The 17,165-nt window shown below is 47.0% G+C and overlaps 1 protein-coding gene across 2 annotated transcripts in view; it reads left to right on the top strand.

Moving 5' to 3' along the window:
- ALDH18A1 (aldehyde dehydrogenase 18 family member A1) overlaps positions 1–14,766 on the top strand; it is a 38,425-nt gene extending 23,659 nt beyond the window's left edge. For both annotated transcript variants that reach the window (XM_006218666.4, XM_006218665.4), the window contains exons 11-18: positions 756–849; positions 3,490–3,710; positions 5,703–5,840; positions 7,727–7,922; positions 8,024–8,145; positions 10,106–10,292; positions 11,304–11,399; positions 13,711–14,766. In XM_006218666.4, coding sequence (XP_006218728.1) covers positions 756–849; positions 3,490–3,710; positions 5,703–5,840; positions 7,727–7,922; positions 8,024–8,145; positions 10,106–10,292; positions 11,304–11,399; positions 13,711–13,892 — 1,236 coding nt within the window. In that variant the 3' untranslated portion in view covers positions 13,893–14,766. The remainder of the gene's footprint in view (positions 1–755; positions 850–3,489; positions 3,711–5,702; positions 5,841–7,726; positions 7,923–8,023; positions 8,146–10,105; positions 10,293–11,303; positions 11,400–13,710) is intronic.
- Positions 14,767–17,165: the final 2,399 nt, after the last annotated feature.

Below are 17,165 nucleotides of genomic sequence, written 5' to 3'. Positions count from 1 at the left end.
TGTGAGGAGGCCTGGTGGAAGCAGGGGGTTGGCTTCCCGAGGGCTGTGGTGTTAAGGCTGGATTTGAGGATGATGTATATAGGTTTCTTCTGGGGAGTACTTTGACCTGAGAAAGAAGAGAATTTAAAATAACTACAAGTAGAGAAAGGAAAGACCAGGAGGACCCTAGCTTCTCTCTCAAACACTTCCTTTTACTCCTTCAGTAATCACCACACTGATTTGCCATTTCCTAATCTAGATGGGTCAGGATTGGGGTCTCCAGCATCCAGGACTGGGTTTTCCCCTTTGACTGTATTCATTTAATAAATAGTTGTCAAAAAAGAAAGACTAGATGTAAAAACTTACCTGGGAAATCAGCTATACAGCTAGTGCAATTAAATAGGTGGAGATGTGTGTATCATGCTGATTCGAAGTGCTGGGCCCCGTCCCGCGGACAGTTTGTGTAATTCCTCATGCCCTCTCCCCCGCCACGAGGCCGTGGTTTGCTGATCATCATGATCAGGAGTAGTAAAAGAGGAAGAAAAGTAAGAAGAACTAGGGGGAGTTAGCAGTGAGAGAGAAAGGGAAAATGAGTGGAGCACTGGTGGGAAGTGAGTGATACGAAGTGAGGAGATGTCAGTCATTGGTGCCCTTGGCTTTAGGAGTCAGGCCTGGCTCTCAGAACAGTAGGTTTAAAAGTGTGGTGTGCATTCTTCTTGGGTTAACATGTTTACTTATTTGTTTTAATGTTTTTTGTGTTTTGTTTTTTATCCTAGAGAGCAGAGATTATCCATCATCTGGCTGATCTGTTGACGGACCAGCGAGATGAGATCCTGCTAGCCAACAAAAAAGACTTGGAGGAGGCAGAGGGTAAAGACCAGGCATTTTAGAGTCAATGTTATGGAGCGGTTTGTTTTGATTTTCATTCTTTGTTTTACTAATAATTCTTATATCACAGTCTGCCTAAAGTCAGGATTGTTACAGGAGAAGTTGTATATTATGTGTCATTTTATTGAGGGTTGGTGGCTGGTGTTCATTGGGATTTTTCCAACCACACACCTCCCTCCATCCCCTTTCCTAGATTCTCTAATACACCCCGCCCCCCACCCCCAAGGGCTTTTTCCATTCCCCTCAGGTCGCCAGCTATGGCTACCATGGCAGTTTCAAGGAAAAAAAAAAGAGAGGGGAGGGTATAACTCAGTGGTAAGAGTGCCTGCTTAGCATGCACAAGATTCTGGGTTCAATCCCCAGCACCTCCATTAAAAACAAATAAATGAATAAACCTAATTACTCCCCAAAAAATAAAGTTAAAAAATAATGAAAGCATTTTTTAAAAAGAAAAGTTTTTAAAACAGACTGAAAAAGAAAGATTGAGGACCTCACTATTTTAGACATTAATAGCAGCTAACATTTACTGAGGTCTTTCTGTGTTGCTAGGCATTTGGACTAAGGGATTAACAGCCAGTCTCATTTTGTCTTTACAACTTAGTACCTGCAAGGTGCCTGCTATTTATTATCCTTATTTTACAGAGGAGAAAACTGAAGTACAGAGAAGTTGTCATGTGCCTAAAATCATATGGCCAGTGACAGATCTGTGAGTCAAACCCAGATGGACAGTACGTATCAGATAGTCATAGAAGTAGTTTGTGCAGCCTGTGATGAGAGATAGCTTATCTCCTGGTTCCTTAACCAGGGTGTAGGCCGCCATCCAGGAATGCCCTCCAGGTGCTACTGGTGGAGTAAGGGAGATGGCTGACCTCACATTGCAGGCAACTGAATATGTAGTCTGGTGAGCCCTCACTCTTTCCTTTTTCTTAATTCTCTGTCTTTTCCACCCAAAATAATGGAGGTTGATTTTAGGGAGTTTTTAAATTTCCTTTTCTCTTGAATAAATGTGTCTCAAATAAAACATCAAAATTTGTGGTATTCCCTTCAGAGAAACCTTGCAGGGCTCATCAACATTGTTTTCATTCCTTAAAACATTTTTGAACCATTGCTCTAAAAAGTCCTTTAGATTTTACATCTGGTCTTTTGAATTTTCACAGTATTGGAAAGCCATAAAATAAATTTTCAGAAATGAAAGAAATCTTTATTGACATCTTATCCATCCAATTCTTTAAAATAAAGGAATTAAGACCCACAGAGGTTAAAGCTGTTGCTCAAGGTTACACACCTAGCTATTGGCAGAGTTCTGACTTCTTGTCCCAGTTCTCTCTGGAAATCCTCAAGGACACATGGTGACTTAAGAACAGAGTCTCGGGTATAAATGAGCATGGTAATCATCTTTGACTCAGTGCACCCATTTCAGGAAATGTATCCTAAGAAAATATTTCAAGAGGATAAAACAGCTCTAAATGTAAAGATTTGTAGAGCAAGATTATCCCATTGAAAACTGGAAACACCCTGAGTATCTAATAATATAGGTGCAGTCATGTGCATTAAACTATCAACTCGATGGAATATTTAGTAGTAATTAAAATAATTTTGCAGCATGGAAAATGTACATGCATTCTGAGGTGAAAAACTGGAGTATAATATTTAACATGCACTATAATTAAAACAGTTTTTAACACGTGAGGAGAAATGAAGAAAATAAATTGATATAATCAGTTGATAGAACAATAGTTTAGTTTTTTCTTAATATAAGGTTGGTTCTTTCCCTCTGAAGTAGAAATCTTTATTTTATCTTGGTGGTTATGACTATAAAAAAGAAGAGGAAATTTTCCATAATTATATTCAACAGTAACCCTGGTAATGATTTGTGATGGTTTTCCTGAGTATATGTACATGTTCATATACTGTACATGTATATATGTGAGTGTGTGTGTGTGGAGAGAGGAAATCATAATCACACCATGCATACTGTTATATTAAACTTAAAGAAAATTCTGTATGTGAACTTACCATAATTCTATTTAAATCTTTATTTCAAAAGAAGACATCTTTATTGTTCCCAATTATAAAAATAATTCACTCATTATAAAAATTAAAATAATACAAAAGATAGATAGAGATCATCACCATTCTTGATGCTTTTCAACATCGCTGTGCACATGTATATATGCAGTGTTTGATAAATAGAATCGTATACATACTGTTTTGTAGTTTGCCTTTTTCACAGACTGTATCTTGGACAGCTTTCCATATCAGTAAATGTAAGTGTTATTTATAATTTCATTGTAGCCCATTGTCCGAATATGTAGGTGGAATCCAGTTTCCCACTGTTATAAAAAAGTGATGATTACATGCAAGTTTGCTCATGCAAATGATACATTTCTGGAACTGAAATTGTTGGCACAAAGGGTGTGAGTGTCCACACCTTTATATGATGACTGTATACTGCCAAACTGTTCCCCTCCACTCCCAGGAAAGCTGTGTAAATAGCATGTTGTTGTCTCCCTAGGACCCCCTAAATTCCTTGTCTGTTCCTAATGCAGCCACATGTTCAGTAAAACAGCCAGAGCCTACCCAGGTCTCCTGCTTCATCGTGTCTTCTTCACTTCTCTTCAGGGCGACTTGCAGCTCCTCTGCTGAAACGTTTGAGCCTCTCCACGTCTAAACTGAACAGCCTGGCCATCGGTCTGCGGCAGATCGCGGCCTCTTCACAGGACAGCGTGGGACGTGTTCTGCGCCGGACCCGAATTGCCAAAAACTTGGAACTAGAACAAGTGACTGTCCCTATTGGAGTTCTGCTGGTCATCTTTGAGTCTCGCCCTGACTGTCTGCCCCAGGTATGTGAACAGTGCCTGCCATTGGGGTGGGGAAATTGGAGGAAGAGCATCTTTTTAGGACTCAAGATAAATCTCCGAAAGATATTTTCCTTCCTCCTTCCCTTCTCTTCTTCCTTCTCTTCCTTTCTTTTAGAAAGTCTTACCTTTTTTTCCCCCAAAGATTATTTTATTGATTCCTTCAGTAATTCTAAAGTAGGTATTCATATGTCCATTTTACAGTTGAAGAAACTGAAGCTTATGGGAGGTAATATTCCTGTCACACTTAACAAGGATGGATCTGGGCCTTGAGCCCAGATGAACCTCTCATGCCATGATGCGGGAGCATGTTTCCAGATACCTTAGTTCTCTGGAGCACTTTGTTCCCCGCCCACAGAATCCCTGCTAGCCTCCTGCAGGCTCGTTCATCTTGTAACTGGTTTTGCCCATGTGAAGAAGACCTAAGTATTATCCATGTCACAGATGGCTTCCTTTAGGTTCCTGTAGGTACATCTTTTAGAAAAAAGAACTTTCAGTACTTAATGGAAACTAGCACACAACCCCCATTAAGAAATCTGATGAATCACAGGCTAATGTGGAGAAACCGTGTAGCAAAGTTCTTACCAAGCAGCCTGCTGTGGTGGTAGAGTGTGGCCTTGCTTGTTGCCCTAAACTCCCTCCTGGAAATCTGGAACCGGTTCCCCACTGGACTGTCCAGTAGGATGATAGCAGCTCTTTCTTTGCACTAGCCCCAGAGTCTCAAAGAGAGGTTCTATTTAAAAACAAACAAAAAATGAGTACTCTTGTTGGCAGGGCATCAGTGACCTTGGGAGTCCCACATGCTCAGTGGAGGATGCTCCTTAACATGTCCTAAAAGCAGCTGGTCCACCAAGGGACTCCCATACCATCAGGGGTCTGTCCTCGGCACCTGGCTGGTGCTGTCACACTGCCCCCTTCTGGCTACGTACCTGTCTCACAGAGGTGCCCCAGAGATAACTGCAGGATTCCCCTCAGCTGGTAGAGAGGGATCCCAAGTCTCTGCAGACCAGGTCCGTGACGTTCGCTGCCTCGCTTTATCTGTACTAGTGGATACTTCACAAGGGAAAAGGTTTCCTCTTTAGCCAGTTATAGCTGAGGTTCCTTACCTGGGATCTTAACCTTGGATGGCATTCCAGAATCCATGAATCCTAAAAGTTATCTACAGAATTCTGTGTTTTTGCATGTATCTGGAAAAAGTTTACATAATTTTTGTAAGGGGTTCATGAGCAACAAAAACAAGCAAAAAAGGATTAAGAACCGCTAATCTTAACGGAGAGTGCATGTTCAGGCTAGATTTTTTTTTATAAAGTTTCTTTGACTACATTACAAAAACAGTAAGATTTTCATTCATCCTGAGAGCATTCAGGGAGTTCTACCTCAGGCCTCAGATGATCGGGTCAGTGTCATGAGCTCCTTGCTCTGAGAGGGCTCCTCCTATGTCACCTCTCCAGATAGGCTTGTACTTCTTCCCAGCAGCCTCGGCCGCAGCTGTCCGGGGGCTGGCAGGAGCTCCAGTCCCTTCAGGTTCTCAGCACCAGGCATTCAGAGCTTTCAGGACAGTGACGGGGCCAGGGTGGGATGTGGTCAGAGATGCTGCCCCACCGCAGCCTCAGTCAGGTGGAGCAGCACTTGAATCAGGAGGGGTCATGTGATGCTGGCCACCTAACTTGGGTGGCTCTGTAATGATGCTAAGGCAGCTATATAGTGTAGTTCCTGGGATCCAGTGCTTTGGGACTGAAGTCAAGGCTCCCAGCCCTGCCATTTATAAGCTGTGTGACTGTCACCAACCTCTCTGGGCTTCAGTGTCCTTATCTGTAAAGCAGGGGATGAAACAGGTACTTAATTCACCGGAATGGTGTGAAGATTAAGTGTTTAACACGGTGCTGGGCACAGAATATGTGCTCAGTAATTGGTAATGTTCTCGTTTCTATTACTGCTTTTTCCCTTTGGTTCACTGCTCCCCTCTTTGATCTGCAGGTGGCAGCCTTGGCTATTGCAAGTGGTAATGGCCTGTTACTCAAAGGAGGAAAGGAGGCTTCACACAGCAACCGGATTCTTCACCTCCTGACCCAGGAGGCCCTCTCTATCCATGGAGTCAAGGAGGCTGTACAGCTGGTAGGTTCCTGGGAATGGGCCATGGAAGGCCAAGCCACTGGTGCAGGCAGGCTGGGTTAGAGCAGCAGCAGGTCCTGTGTGCCTGCTGACGGTGGACATTGCCCGGGCTGCCTTGGCTAGGTGGGTCTTGCGTGGCTCAGGAAGTCCCCTCATACAGCTGTGTCCTCACACTGTTGATTTACAAGAATGCCTGCCAGCCCTTTATTCTTTAGGTCACAGGCAGCAGGATACCAGTCCCAGAGTGTGAGGCCCGGGTTCTGCTCCCTGGCAGTGATTTAGGCCGAGTCAGATGAGATACGTTGTATGAAGGGTTGCCATGCAGCTTATAAGCATGAGGTCACACTGTTAACACTGCTATTGTTGTGGTCATTATTCTAACCATCATTTCACTCTCCTCAACTGTCCAGTGGAGCTTTTGAACTACTAGGTAGTTTTGTTGAGCACCTACTGTGGTCAAAGCACTTTCATCCATTGTCTCATTTAATCCTCACAACAACTCTATGAGAAACATACCGTTAGTTATTAAGTCCACTTTATGGATAGGAGAAGAATAGGCTCATTGTTGAAATAACTCACCCAAAATTGCAGTCTGCGGTAGAGCTTAGTTTTGGAGCTAGGCTGACTTCACGTGCTTCCCTTTTTCCCTTGAGGCCCACTTGCTCCAACATTGCAGGGTGCTGTTGGCTGCTGAGAGAGTGCTACAGACCTGCCGCGTTACTTGCTCGCCGACGAGAAGCTAGGTTATTCTTACAGCAACATGGTGGAAAGAGCACAGACTTTAGGGGTTGAAGTCCCAGCTGCACCACATCCTAGTTTAATTCAACAAGTTTCCTCCTCCTCCTTCACATACATGCAGTAAAGTATCCTAATCTTCCGTAAACAACTCTGTGGTTGGGTCCACACGTGTGCACGTGCGCGCGTGCCTGCGTATCAAGATACAGAACATTTCCAACACCCCAAAGGCTCCCTGGGGACCTTCCCCGTCAGCGTGTCCCACCCCCACCTCCAGGTAACTGCTTCTTTTACTTCTTTCATATTCATTTTCTTTTGCCTGTTCTTGAACTTCATATAAATGAAGTCATTCAGAATGTACTGTTTTATCTTGAGTTTCTGTTGTTCATTATGTCTGTTCTTATGTCTTTCTCCTTTTTTTCACAATGTAGTGTTCCATTTACATACACATACTACAGCTTATCTTTTCTTCTATGAGGGACACTTGGGTTGTTTCCAGTTTGAGGCTATGCAGATTCAAGTGACTGTGACCCTTCCTGTACATGTATATTTGTATTTCTATTGTTAGTAACATGACCACATGGGGGAAAATTAAAAATCAAGACGAGAGGGAACATGTGCATAGTCTCAGTATTCTAACACGGCGCGTTAGTCAGTTCAGCCAGCATCCCGGGGTAGAGGTGTCAGCGGAAGTCACGGGGAGCAGTGACTCCTTAGCAAGACCCAGCTGTGATTAGAGACCCAACGGAGCTGCCGCTTCCTGGAGTGATGCTCATTGCCTGGCATTCTCTGCGCCTCCTCTGACTTCCAGAGATAGCACTTTGTGCCTCTTCTCGCATTTGTAAAATGATCTGGCTGGTGGTGTCCTAGTCCTGTCTTCCCTACCAGACTCTGAGCCCTTTGGGTAGGGACCCTGTCCTGCGTGTTTTGTAATGCAGAGCACAGCACCTAATATGCAGGGTTTGATAAGCATTTGCTGGACAGCTTTTCTGTTCCCATGATTGGGAACTTAATCTTGTATTTGGAGTAAGTTTTCACAGCACCACTTATTTCTCAGGAAGTAGAGACATTTTTCTGTAAAAGGGATGCTGCTCCTTCAGTTCTTGTGTGGTCAGGAGATGTCATCTTTATCTTTTTATTCTCTGCCTGTTCAGGTGAATACCAGAGAAGAAGTGGAAGATCTTTGCCGCCTAGACAAAATGATCGACCTGATCATCCCACGTGGCTCCTCCCAGCTGGTCAGAGACATCCAGAAAGCTGCTAAGGGCATTCCAGTGATGGGGCACAGTGAAGGGATCTGCCACATGTACGTGGATTCAGAAGCCAGTGTCGATAAAGTCACCAGACTAGGTGAGCTGGATGGGGTCCCGTTTGTATGTAGGCAGAATACTTGTGTCCTTTGTGACTCCAGATCATGTCAGTAGAAACCGTTCTTTGTCCTCCTCTTTCAGTCAGAGACTCTAAGTGTGAATATCCAGCTGCCTGCAATGCTTTGGAGACTCTGTTAATCCACCGAGATCTGCTGAGAACACCGTTATTTGACCAGATCATTGACATGCTGAGGGTGGAACAGGTACGACAAGCCCATCGCTTCTGTCTTCCCCTCCGAGATGTGGAAGCCTGTGGGGTTAGACCGGGAGCAGCTGCCGTAGCATTTAAGGCAACTGGAGAAGCAGTGTTTCTGAGCATCTGCCGTGTGCAGAGTTCTGTGCTGAGAACACAGAGCGGGTATGACACGACTATGTGGTCTGGTAGGTGGAGGAAACCCACGCATGAACAGCTTCACTCCAAAGCGGAGTGTGTTAAGTGCCAAGAGGTTTCGGAGATAAGGCAGGTTAGGTGGCAGCCCGCTGAATGCACTTCCCTGCAGCCACCCTTTTTATTCCGGTGGCATAAAGTTTATGTTTCTGAACACACATTCCTGTTTGGAGTTGATTTGAAAAGATTGTACAGAAATGATTTCAAACCAAAAATTTATATGTATCCGCCCCTCCACAAATGTCTTCAATTACTAGTGTTAATATGCTTCGTACAGTGGTATTTGGGAGTCAGCAACTTGTATAATGTCCTCTCTGGGTTATTTTCTTATCATGTCACTAAAGTCATAAACAGCCAACGCCAGTAAGTTTCAAACATCAATGTTTGAAATTTTCTGTCAGGATGCATTTTAAGCTTTAATCTCTGATGTCTTGGCACCCTTCCAGAATTATGTAAACTGGCACAATAGTAGAGAAGGTGACTCCCAGCCTTGGTTACTTTGACCCCGAGCATGGGCATCTTCCCTTCCATCCTTTTGCTGGAAAGGAAGGCTTCAGTCAGTTTATAAATGTGGCATGATCCCAGTGAGAACCTGAAAGGACAATTTTGAAAATGAAGATGTACCCTACTAATTACAAGGGAGTTAGATCACCTTATCACTCATGTTTGGGGCCTTACTTCACAGTAGTGGCCTATTTGAGCCCTTACTTATGCCAGGCACCACACTAGATTGGACTGGACAAGAGGAATGCTCTCCTGTATCCAGGAATAAAACCCCCAGGCCTGATTCAGACAAACCTACAGTATCCTTAGTCATCCTGAAGATAACCTTGAGATTCCTCAGGTCAGAACAAGCCAGCACGTATACTTCGTGCAGCACCTTGGAAGTGCAGAAAGTAAGCCAGCAGGGCGACTCACACAGGGGTGGGGTTCCGGTCCCTGGAGCATGGCTGGACCCCAGGCCTGGAGGAAGTGGAGTCCCAGGTAGGAAAGCATGCCGGACCACTGAGTGACAAGGACAGGATAGACACCACTTGTTGTGACTCAAGCCAAGGCAAGAGCTTGGTCCCAAAGACTCAAGGCATGAACACTGCCCTGGGGAGGCCTCAGAACAAGCCCTAAGTGGGATCACACTTGTGATGGACTGGGGCCCTCTTGAGCAGCCTCAGGATCCTTAAATTCCTCCAGCCAGAAGCAGGATTAGCCCCAGCGTCTGGACCTGAGCTGAACCTAGAAATGGGGCCAGACCAACAGAGTCAGAAATCTGACAAGTAACCAGTTTGAAATGGTTACCACCCAAGTGCTGTTTCCCTCTAAAGCTTCTTCCCCCGCCACCCCGGGGCAAAGGGTGTGGAAGTGTATTCGTGCCTTCTTTCTGTCTGAGTCCAGTGCCTAAGTCCACACGCAGGGAATGGGATTTTTATAGTCACGTGTTCTTTTTAGTAAAATGCCAGTAGTCAAGGGCTTATGTCGCTATCCCGTTAAATGCCTTGCACATTCTTCACATTCAAAGGCTTCCTGCTTAAATCCCTGCTCCCAGCTTTACTGGGGGCCCATTGCTGGCAAGTGGCCGCCAGCATTTTCCAAAGCAGAGCATCCTGGAGGGTGGGAGCCTGCCTCTAAAAGGAAGCAGGGACGAGCTTAGTTTCCAGGTGAGAGGAACCCCTGAGCTCATCGTCTTCAGGCTCATCTTGCTGTTGGGTCCCAGAGGGAGGGGCGTGTGCTTGCTTATTTCTGCTGTTTACATTGTTGCCTCTGGACTTGCCCTGTTCCAGGTGAAGATTCATGCAGGCCCCAAGTTTGCCTCCTATCTGACCTTCAGCCCCTCCGAAGTGAAGTCCCTCCGAACGGAGTACGGGGACCTGGAACTGTGCATTGAAGTGGTGGACAGCGTGCAGGAGGCCATCGACCACATCCACAAGTACGGCAGCTCCCACACGGACGTCATCGTCACAGAGAATGGTCAGTGTGCAGAGGCCTCCGGCGCACCGTGCCCGCCTTGTATGCCTCGATCTCCCAGGTGGCCCTGCTCCCCTCGGCCCCTCTTGGCCTGCAGAAAAACATGATCGGGGTGGATGATGATGATGTCTGGTGTTGGTGGCATTTGCTGGTTTGCTGAGTGCTTTTACATCTGTTACCTCGTTATGTTGTCACAGTGGCCCTGCGGGAGGAAGCAGGGAAGAGGTAATTAGCTCCCCTTTAAACACGGCTGACTCTGTATCAGAGGCCTTGCCATTTAATCCATGCAACTGTCTTTCCAGGCTGTTGCAGTAAACCCATTTTACCGCTGAGGAAACCAAGGTTCAGGAGGCTAAGCGCAGAACTGACTAGTTTAGAGCAAAACCAACTCCACACAGTCACTCGTTTCCCTCCACAGGGGTGCACCAAGAGACACACCTGAGGGCCAGGCACCAGAGGCCCAGTGGTAAAGGACCAGTGTGGCCATCAGGGAACTGCCAGTCAGGGGAATCACAGCATATTATAGTATCTTATAATGCTAGTAACAGCTAACAGTTCCTGAGCACTAGCCATCTGCTAGGCTCTGGGTGAGGGCCCCGTGGCTGTCAGTTCGTTTATCCTCTCCGCAAGCCGGTGAGCTGGGTGTAATTGTCAGTCCTCATTGTACTCAGGTGCAGAGAGGTTCAGAAACCCACCTGCAGTCACGGCTGGTGGGTGTGGAGTTGGACTTAAGACTTAGGCATTTGGCTCAGAACGTATAGATAGTGTAGACAGGCCGTGCCAGTCTGCAGGGAGATTCCAACCCAGTCTTTCCCAGGTAGCTGCTGCTTTGACAGCATGACTGATGAAGCAGGTTTGCCTTCTTTGTTAGATTTTTCACAAGTCTCTGTGTTTAATACTCAGGGAAGCACCTCAGGGGCCTGGTCCCTGCCCTCATCAGGCCCCGTTGAGTGGCTGGAAGCAGGGTATTCTCCATGGCCCATCCTTACTCAATTTCTTCCTTTTATCCTGCAGAGAAGACAGCAGAGTTCTTCCTCCAGCACGTAGACAGTGCCTGTGTGTTCTGGAACGCCAGCACTCGCTTCTCTGATGGCTACCGCTTCGGACTGGGTAAGAAGGAGTCTGGCTGCGGAAGAAAGGAGTCCCTTGGGACTCACTGTGTGACCCAAGGAGCATGGTGAGGGTGGAGGAGACACCTCCCCTCTCAGTCACAGGTGTGATCCAGATAATGGAGACAGACCGTAGGAGGTGGGTGCATGAGAGGGAGGGATTAAGCTGCTGTGAGCTGATAGGAGTCCTGTGTCCTAGGCATTTCTCAGGTTGAGAAGGTAGTACTTGTGTTTCCTTTTTCATGCATGAGGAAACTGAGATTCAAAGAAATGAAGCAACTTGCCCAAAGTCACGCATCGGGCGTTCAGACCCAAGCCTGTGCGAGTCCGGAGCCTGGCTGGCTCCCACCATGTATAAGAGACCACAGCATGTCTACACGTGGGGGTTGTGACAGGTGTGCATGCCAAGGTCCCATGAGAGCACTGCCGCTGCAGGCTTACTCCTTCAGAGAGACACAGCCAGATTGCCTCAGAGCTAGGAGTTCCCCCTGTTTTGTCCGAACAGGACAAAAGAAGGCGTTAATACCTATGCTGGTTAGAGTGTCAGCGTCAGAAACAAACATGTCAGCCCAGAGGTTCAAGGTTTGAAGCAGACTTTGAAATAAAAAGCTTCAGAAAGACACCCTTCGCCCTTTCCATTATTAGTGATAAAATCTCCATCCCCTGGTGGGGCTGGGGTATAGCTCAGTGGTAGAGCACATGCTTACCGTGCATGAGGTCATGGGTTCGATCCCCAGTACCTCCATTAAAAGAAAAAACCTCCACCCCCTAGTAATACAAGGATTCTTTAGACAGTCTCTGATTTTCCAGGATGTCATTATGCAGAGCTCCAAAAAGGCGATTATGGCAGGTCTGAAAATTATTTCAACTACTTAAAATATTTTAATCCCTCTGAACTTTTGAATCAATGATCTGCCTAGAGAACTAGTTCTCAGTGAATTGTTAAAGGTTATCAAAGGGGAACTTTGCTCAGTTATTCTTAGTCATTGGACACTTTATTTTTAGTTCCCTTTCTGTTAAGTTAGGATTTTGATTTAATTATCACATCACTTGCACTGATCTTCGTATCCCGCGTTTTTGAGGAGGAAGTAGCAGCATACTCGCAGGGGCTGAAGTGCCCGGCTTTTAGTGGAAGTCTGAGGAGGGGGAGGGGCAAAGACCACTCATTGTCTTCTCATCACCCACTCAGAGCAGAAGCTCAGGCTCTGGTTGAGTTAAATTCCTGTGAAATGCATTAATAATGGTGACAGTATTTATTGAGCACTCACTCTATTCCCAGCACTGTGCTGAGTGCATCACATGCATTATCTCACTTAGTTCCACATAATGGACTCTATTATTTGCCTGCTTTTCCGAATGGAAAAACTGAAGCAAGAGATGGTTAGGCAGCGTGCCCAGAGTCGTGTGGTTTCACATTATTAAACCAGAATTTGAAGACAGTAGTTGAAGACTCTCCTTGCCAACCATGACCCCAAGCACAGCCCCACGAGAGTCTGTGCCCTGCTCTTCCCTGCCCGCAGCACCTCTCCACTGCTCCTGCCCTGGCCGGCTCTGTCTCCTTGTCCAGGTTTCAGCGAAAGGCACCTCGTCAGGGAGCCTCCCTCTGCCCACACATTCTCTGTCCTGGTGCTTTTCATTGCATCTCATCGCCACACACAATTATGTGTTGAACTGTTCTTTGGCTACCTTGCCCACAAGGACACAAGCTCCACGAATTGCATCCATCATCCGCCACTTCATCCCCAGGGCCTAGCCCAGTACTTGCTCAGTGAAGTTGTGATGAACAAGGGAACCCTGCCTCCACTGCACGTGGTGCAGCACACCAGGCGAGGCTCAGGAAACTCCCGAGGCCCTGTGTCTAAAGCAGGAGCAAGAGGGAGGGAAGTGAACAGCACCCTTCTGTGTAGTCAGTACCTAATTCAGTGTCTAATGAGCGCGCCTAGGAGCTCAGTGTTCTGGGGAATGCCTGGAGCATGTCCTTTACTGTCCAGGGTTTAAGGGACTCTTGGGAAGATGAAACCTCTATACTGTTTACACCTCAAAACATACCCAGATATCAGGTGAGGGTACACAAGACAGACATCGGAGGTAACACTTCAAGTATTGTCAAAAGAGAGGCCGACACACTGTGTTTCATTAGAAGAAGGGGACTGATCGTGACTTATAGTGACCAGAGAACATGTTTCTGGGGACAGTGAAGTCCAGCTCACCTGGGGAGGAGCGGGCAGGGAGAGAAGGAGGAGCTACAGTCCTGATGGGCAGACAGGAAGCAGGGGCTGGGGAAGCCACGTCCTCACCGTGCTTTTCCGCAGGAGCTGAGGTGGGAATCAGCACATCGCGAATCCATGCCCGGGGCCCAGTGGGACTTGAGGGACTGCTAACTACCAAGTGGCTGCTGCGAGGGCAGGACCACGTGGTCTCAGACTTCTCAGAGCACGGAAGCTTGAAGTATCTTCACGAGAACCTCCCTGTTCCTCAGAGAAATACCAACTGAGAGCACTCAGCGGAGAGCCAGGAGTGTTCCAAAAGGTCTTCACAGTTCAGCTCGCCTTGAGAATCTCTGGAGGAGCCATGTCTTGTCTCCCATTTCCTGGAAGGGTCTGCCGGTAGGAAAGTGCACCTCGACGCTCCTGGGCTGTGTGGCAGCGTCGGCCTGGGCTACGGCTTCGGTTCCCATTCACCCTTTTCTTTTTTTTTTTTTCCTATTCTTTTCTTTTCAAGTTAAAAAATAATTGCTGTGGATAGAGACTTTGCTTAATTGCTACAGATGGAGACTTTGCTTCACATAGTTCAGTTCTCTTCAGTGATAGAAACAGAAAGGTGCAGTTTCCCCACATAAAAGGCAACGGAGAAACCATGGCCGCTTTTTACTTTTTATCGCCTCAGTGAGGTAGTCTCCCTTGATGTTTGGTTGTGACAAGAGCCATCGTACCGAATAAGTCTTTCCACATTTCATTTCTTTCACGCTCTTAGTCGCCTTTGAAAAGGAAAGGTTTGGAACTTCGAAGAGGGGCAGCTCTTCTTTTCAGCATTCTCTTCAGAAACGATCACAAAAATGGACTGAATCGTTTACACTGGGAAGATTGACCTTCTGTATTTATTTGTGGAGTAAATACAAATAAGCATTTCAGTTGCTAACAGCTTCTCCAGATCCAGGAGTTTGGTACTCCCCGTGACGAGGTTGGAACCTGGAACTGTGGACAAGAGGTGCGAGTTTCAGGATGAAGTACCCACGGCCATTGTGCTTGAAATTTTTGTGTGAATTATTTCGTCATCCTATCCTTTCCCTGCGAAACAAAAATTACAGGATTATTTTAATACTTTGGATTCTTCCCCTCTTTTTGAGAAATAAAGTTCTTAGGAAAAAGCCTGTGTGCATGAGTGAAGTTTTCTTCCCCCCTTGCTGTTACCCTCCTCCTTTTCCCTTTTTGTGGCCCTCACAGCCCGCTCTTAGGCAGTCTCTTCTCTGAAGTTGGCTGGGGAGGGAGGCTGTCTGCCTCCTGTGTCGGTGGAAGCAGCACAGGAGATCGCCAGGGGAGCATTCGGACTGAGAGGAAAGGAAAACGTGAGATGAAGCCCCATGATCTTCAGGACTGAAAACAAGGTGGTGGTCTGCAGTTAGTGGGTGTGTGTGACACGAGCGTGCGCTCCTGTGCTGGGTCCACGCGGCATCCGCTGGGACAGCTGTGATCCCTGCTGGCGTCCTTAGTTCCCTTCAGATGATCCTGCCAGCTCCAGCTCCTTCCCCCAACCATATCCGGCTGCTTTTCTTAAGGCCCCTGGTGCCCGATAGTCTGCAGTTGGAAGATTTCTTGTCTCATGGGGGCCCTCCCAAAGAAATAAGCACTTGCTTCCATGTTTCTTCTTTTCCTCTGAGGATGTTTTATGAGCACGAGAACGGTGGTGTCATGCGGAACATGTTCCCAGGCTGGCTCCAGACTACCTCTCATCCAGACCCTTACATGGTCGGCCGAGTTACCCTGCCTGCCCTCCCTCTGAGTGGGGAGTTCTGCATTGCTCGCCTGAAAAGGCAATAAACAAAGTGCTGCTTGAAACTGCACAGCAAATACCACAGTCAGCTCCCAACCAGATAACCAATGCCCGTGGAATCGAAAATAGTGACCCAAAAGGCTGAGCCCTTGAGGAAGACCACTGAGGAGGCAGCCCTGGAGCTGGGCCCTGAGAAAGATGAATTGTAGGCATAAGGAGAGGACAGAGCATTGGGGCAGGTGACTGACTGATGAAGCAAGAGTCAGAGGCGGGGATGAAACCGTCTGGGGAGCAGGGAACATACCAATCTGGGGCCAGAGTTCCTGTGGGTAAACAGGAAGACAGTGCATCCCAGACAGCGATGCAGTGTAGCCTCTCCAGGAGCCATCCTTCCTAGGGCTTGGGGTTGGGATGGATTCAGTGCAGGAAATACAGGTAAAGCTTAGTTATCCAACAAACCCTTCCCCCCATGTAGCCAGCCAACTCAGCCTTTGTCCATTTCTGCAGAGACCGGAGGCCATCAGATGCTTCCTTTGTCCACCAAAAGTGAAGAGATTCCCAAAAGAGGGCCAGGAGGCAGCTGTAGCCTCACAAGGACCCCTATCCAGGCAGTCTTCTGAGACTTACTGGCCTGTCATCACCATAGGAAGGGGGGTTTTTAGTCTGAAATCCTTCCTGTGGTCCTGCCCTATTACTTCCCTTTCCTGGCTACCAATTCCTGCCAACAGAGGCTGCTGAACCAGCCAATCCTGAAGCTCCCACCTCCCCACCGAGGGGGAAAATGGCCCTCAACAAATGTTTTTATTTGTCAAGCCAAGTTTACTTGGGTTTAGGTTTTTTATTGCTTAGAAATGACGGTGATAATAAAAAGTAAAAAATAATGTCTGAGTAACACAGTATATTCATACATTATGAGGGTGTTTGCAAAATTATTTATATAGAAAGAAAATTGGACAGCCAAGGACTAGATTATAATAGGTGGTGTTTGCTCTGTAGCCCTTGTTTTACGGAACCATCTCTCCCCCATTTTGCAGTAACCCTGCTCAGTCTCTGCGACTGAGGGGAGGGTGCTGATCTCCCCCATCTCACTAGTTTTAGTGGTAATCACGTGACTGGGGCCTGATAAGCCACCTGGTAAGCCTGTCTTTGAATTCCCCACTATCCAGCCAGGAGCTGTGCACACAGGTGCTCACTGACCACCTCGTCACATGGACTACCCGGCAGAGTTGTGGAGGTGGAGGGGACTCCTGAGATCTGTGGACCACTCCGGACACTGGTGTGAGTATGTCTTCGCTCATTGCCTCGCAGCTGAGGGCTGTCATTGTCCTCACCTGGCCGCACACATGAACATGCCTTGGAGTCTGCTGGAGTGGAAGGTGGGTTAACGTTACAGCGTCTTTTCTGCTTGTGCTTCTGGTAAAAATTAGTGAAGACCTTTATAACCATTCTTCTAGCAGCCAGCACTCCCCTTTTAGAGAGAATGAGATGTAAAACTTCATTCAGTATTCCGTGAGCACCTATTCCATGCCCTGTGCTGGGAATAAGAGGCATTCCCCCACCCAATAGTTCAGAACTTAACCTGAGCATTACTGCTCTACCCCCAGATAGTTCTCCTTAACTCCCAGTCTCTACCACCTCTTTTACCCCCATTCCTAGGAGAAACCGTTTGGCCAATAGGAGGACACCGAACTAGACAGATCTGAGGGTTCGCTACCACAGAAAAAAAGCAACTGTCTTGATTCTGTCTCGCCCTAAAACTCCTCTGACACTAGAGGGC

Source organism: Vicugna pacos, chromosome 11 (assembly GCF_048564905.1).
Source record: "Vicugna pacos chromosome 11, VicPac4, whole genome shotgun sequence".
NCBI lineage: Eukaryota > Metazoa > Chordata > Mammalia > Artiodactyla > Camelidae > Vicugna > Vicugna pacos.
This window is presented reverse-complemented; position numbering and strand designations above follow the sequence as displayed.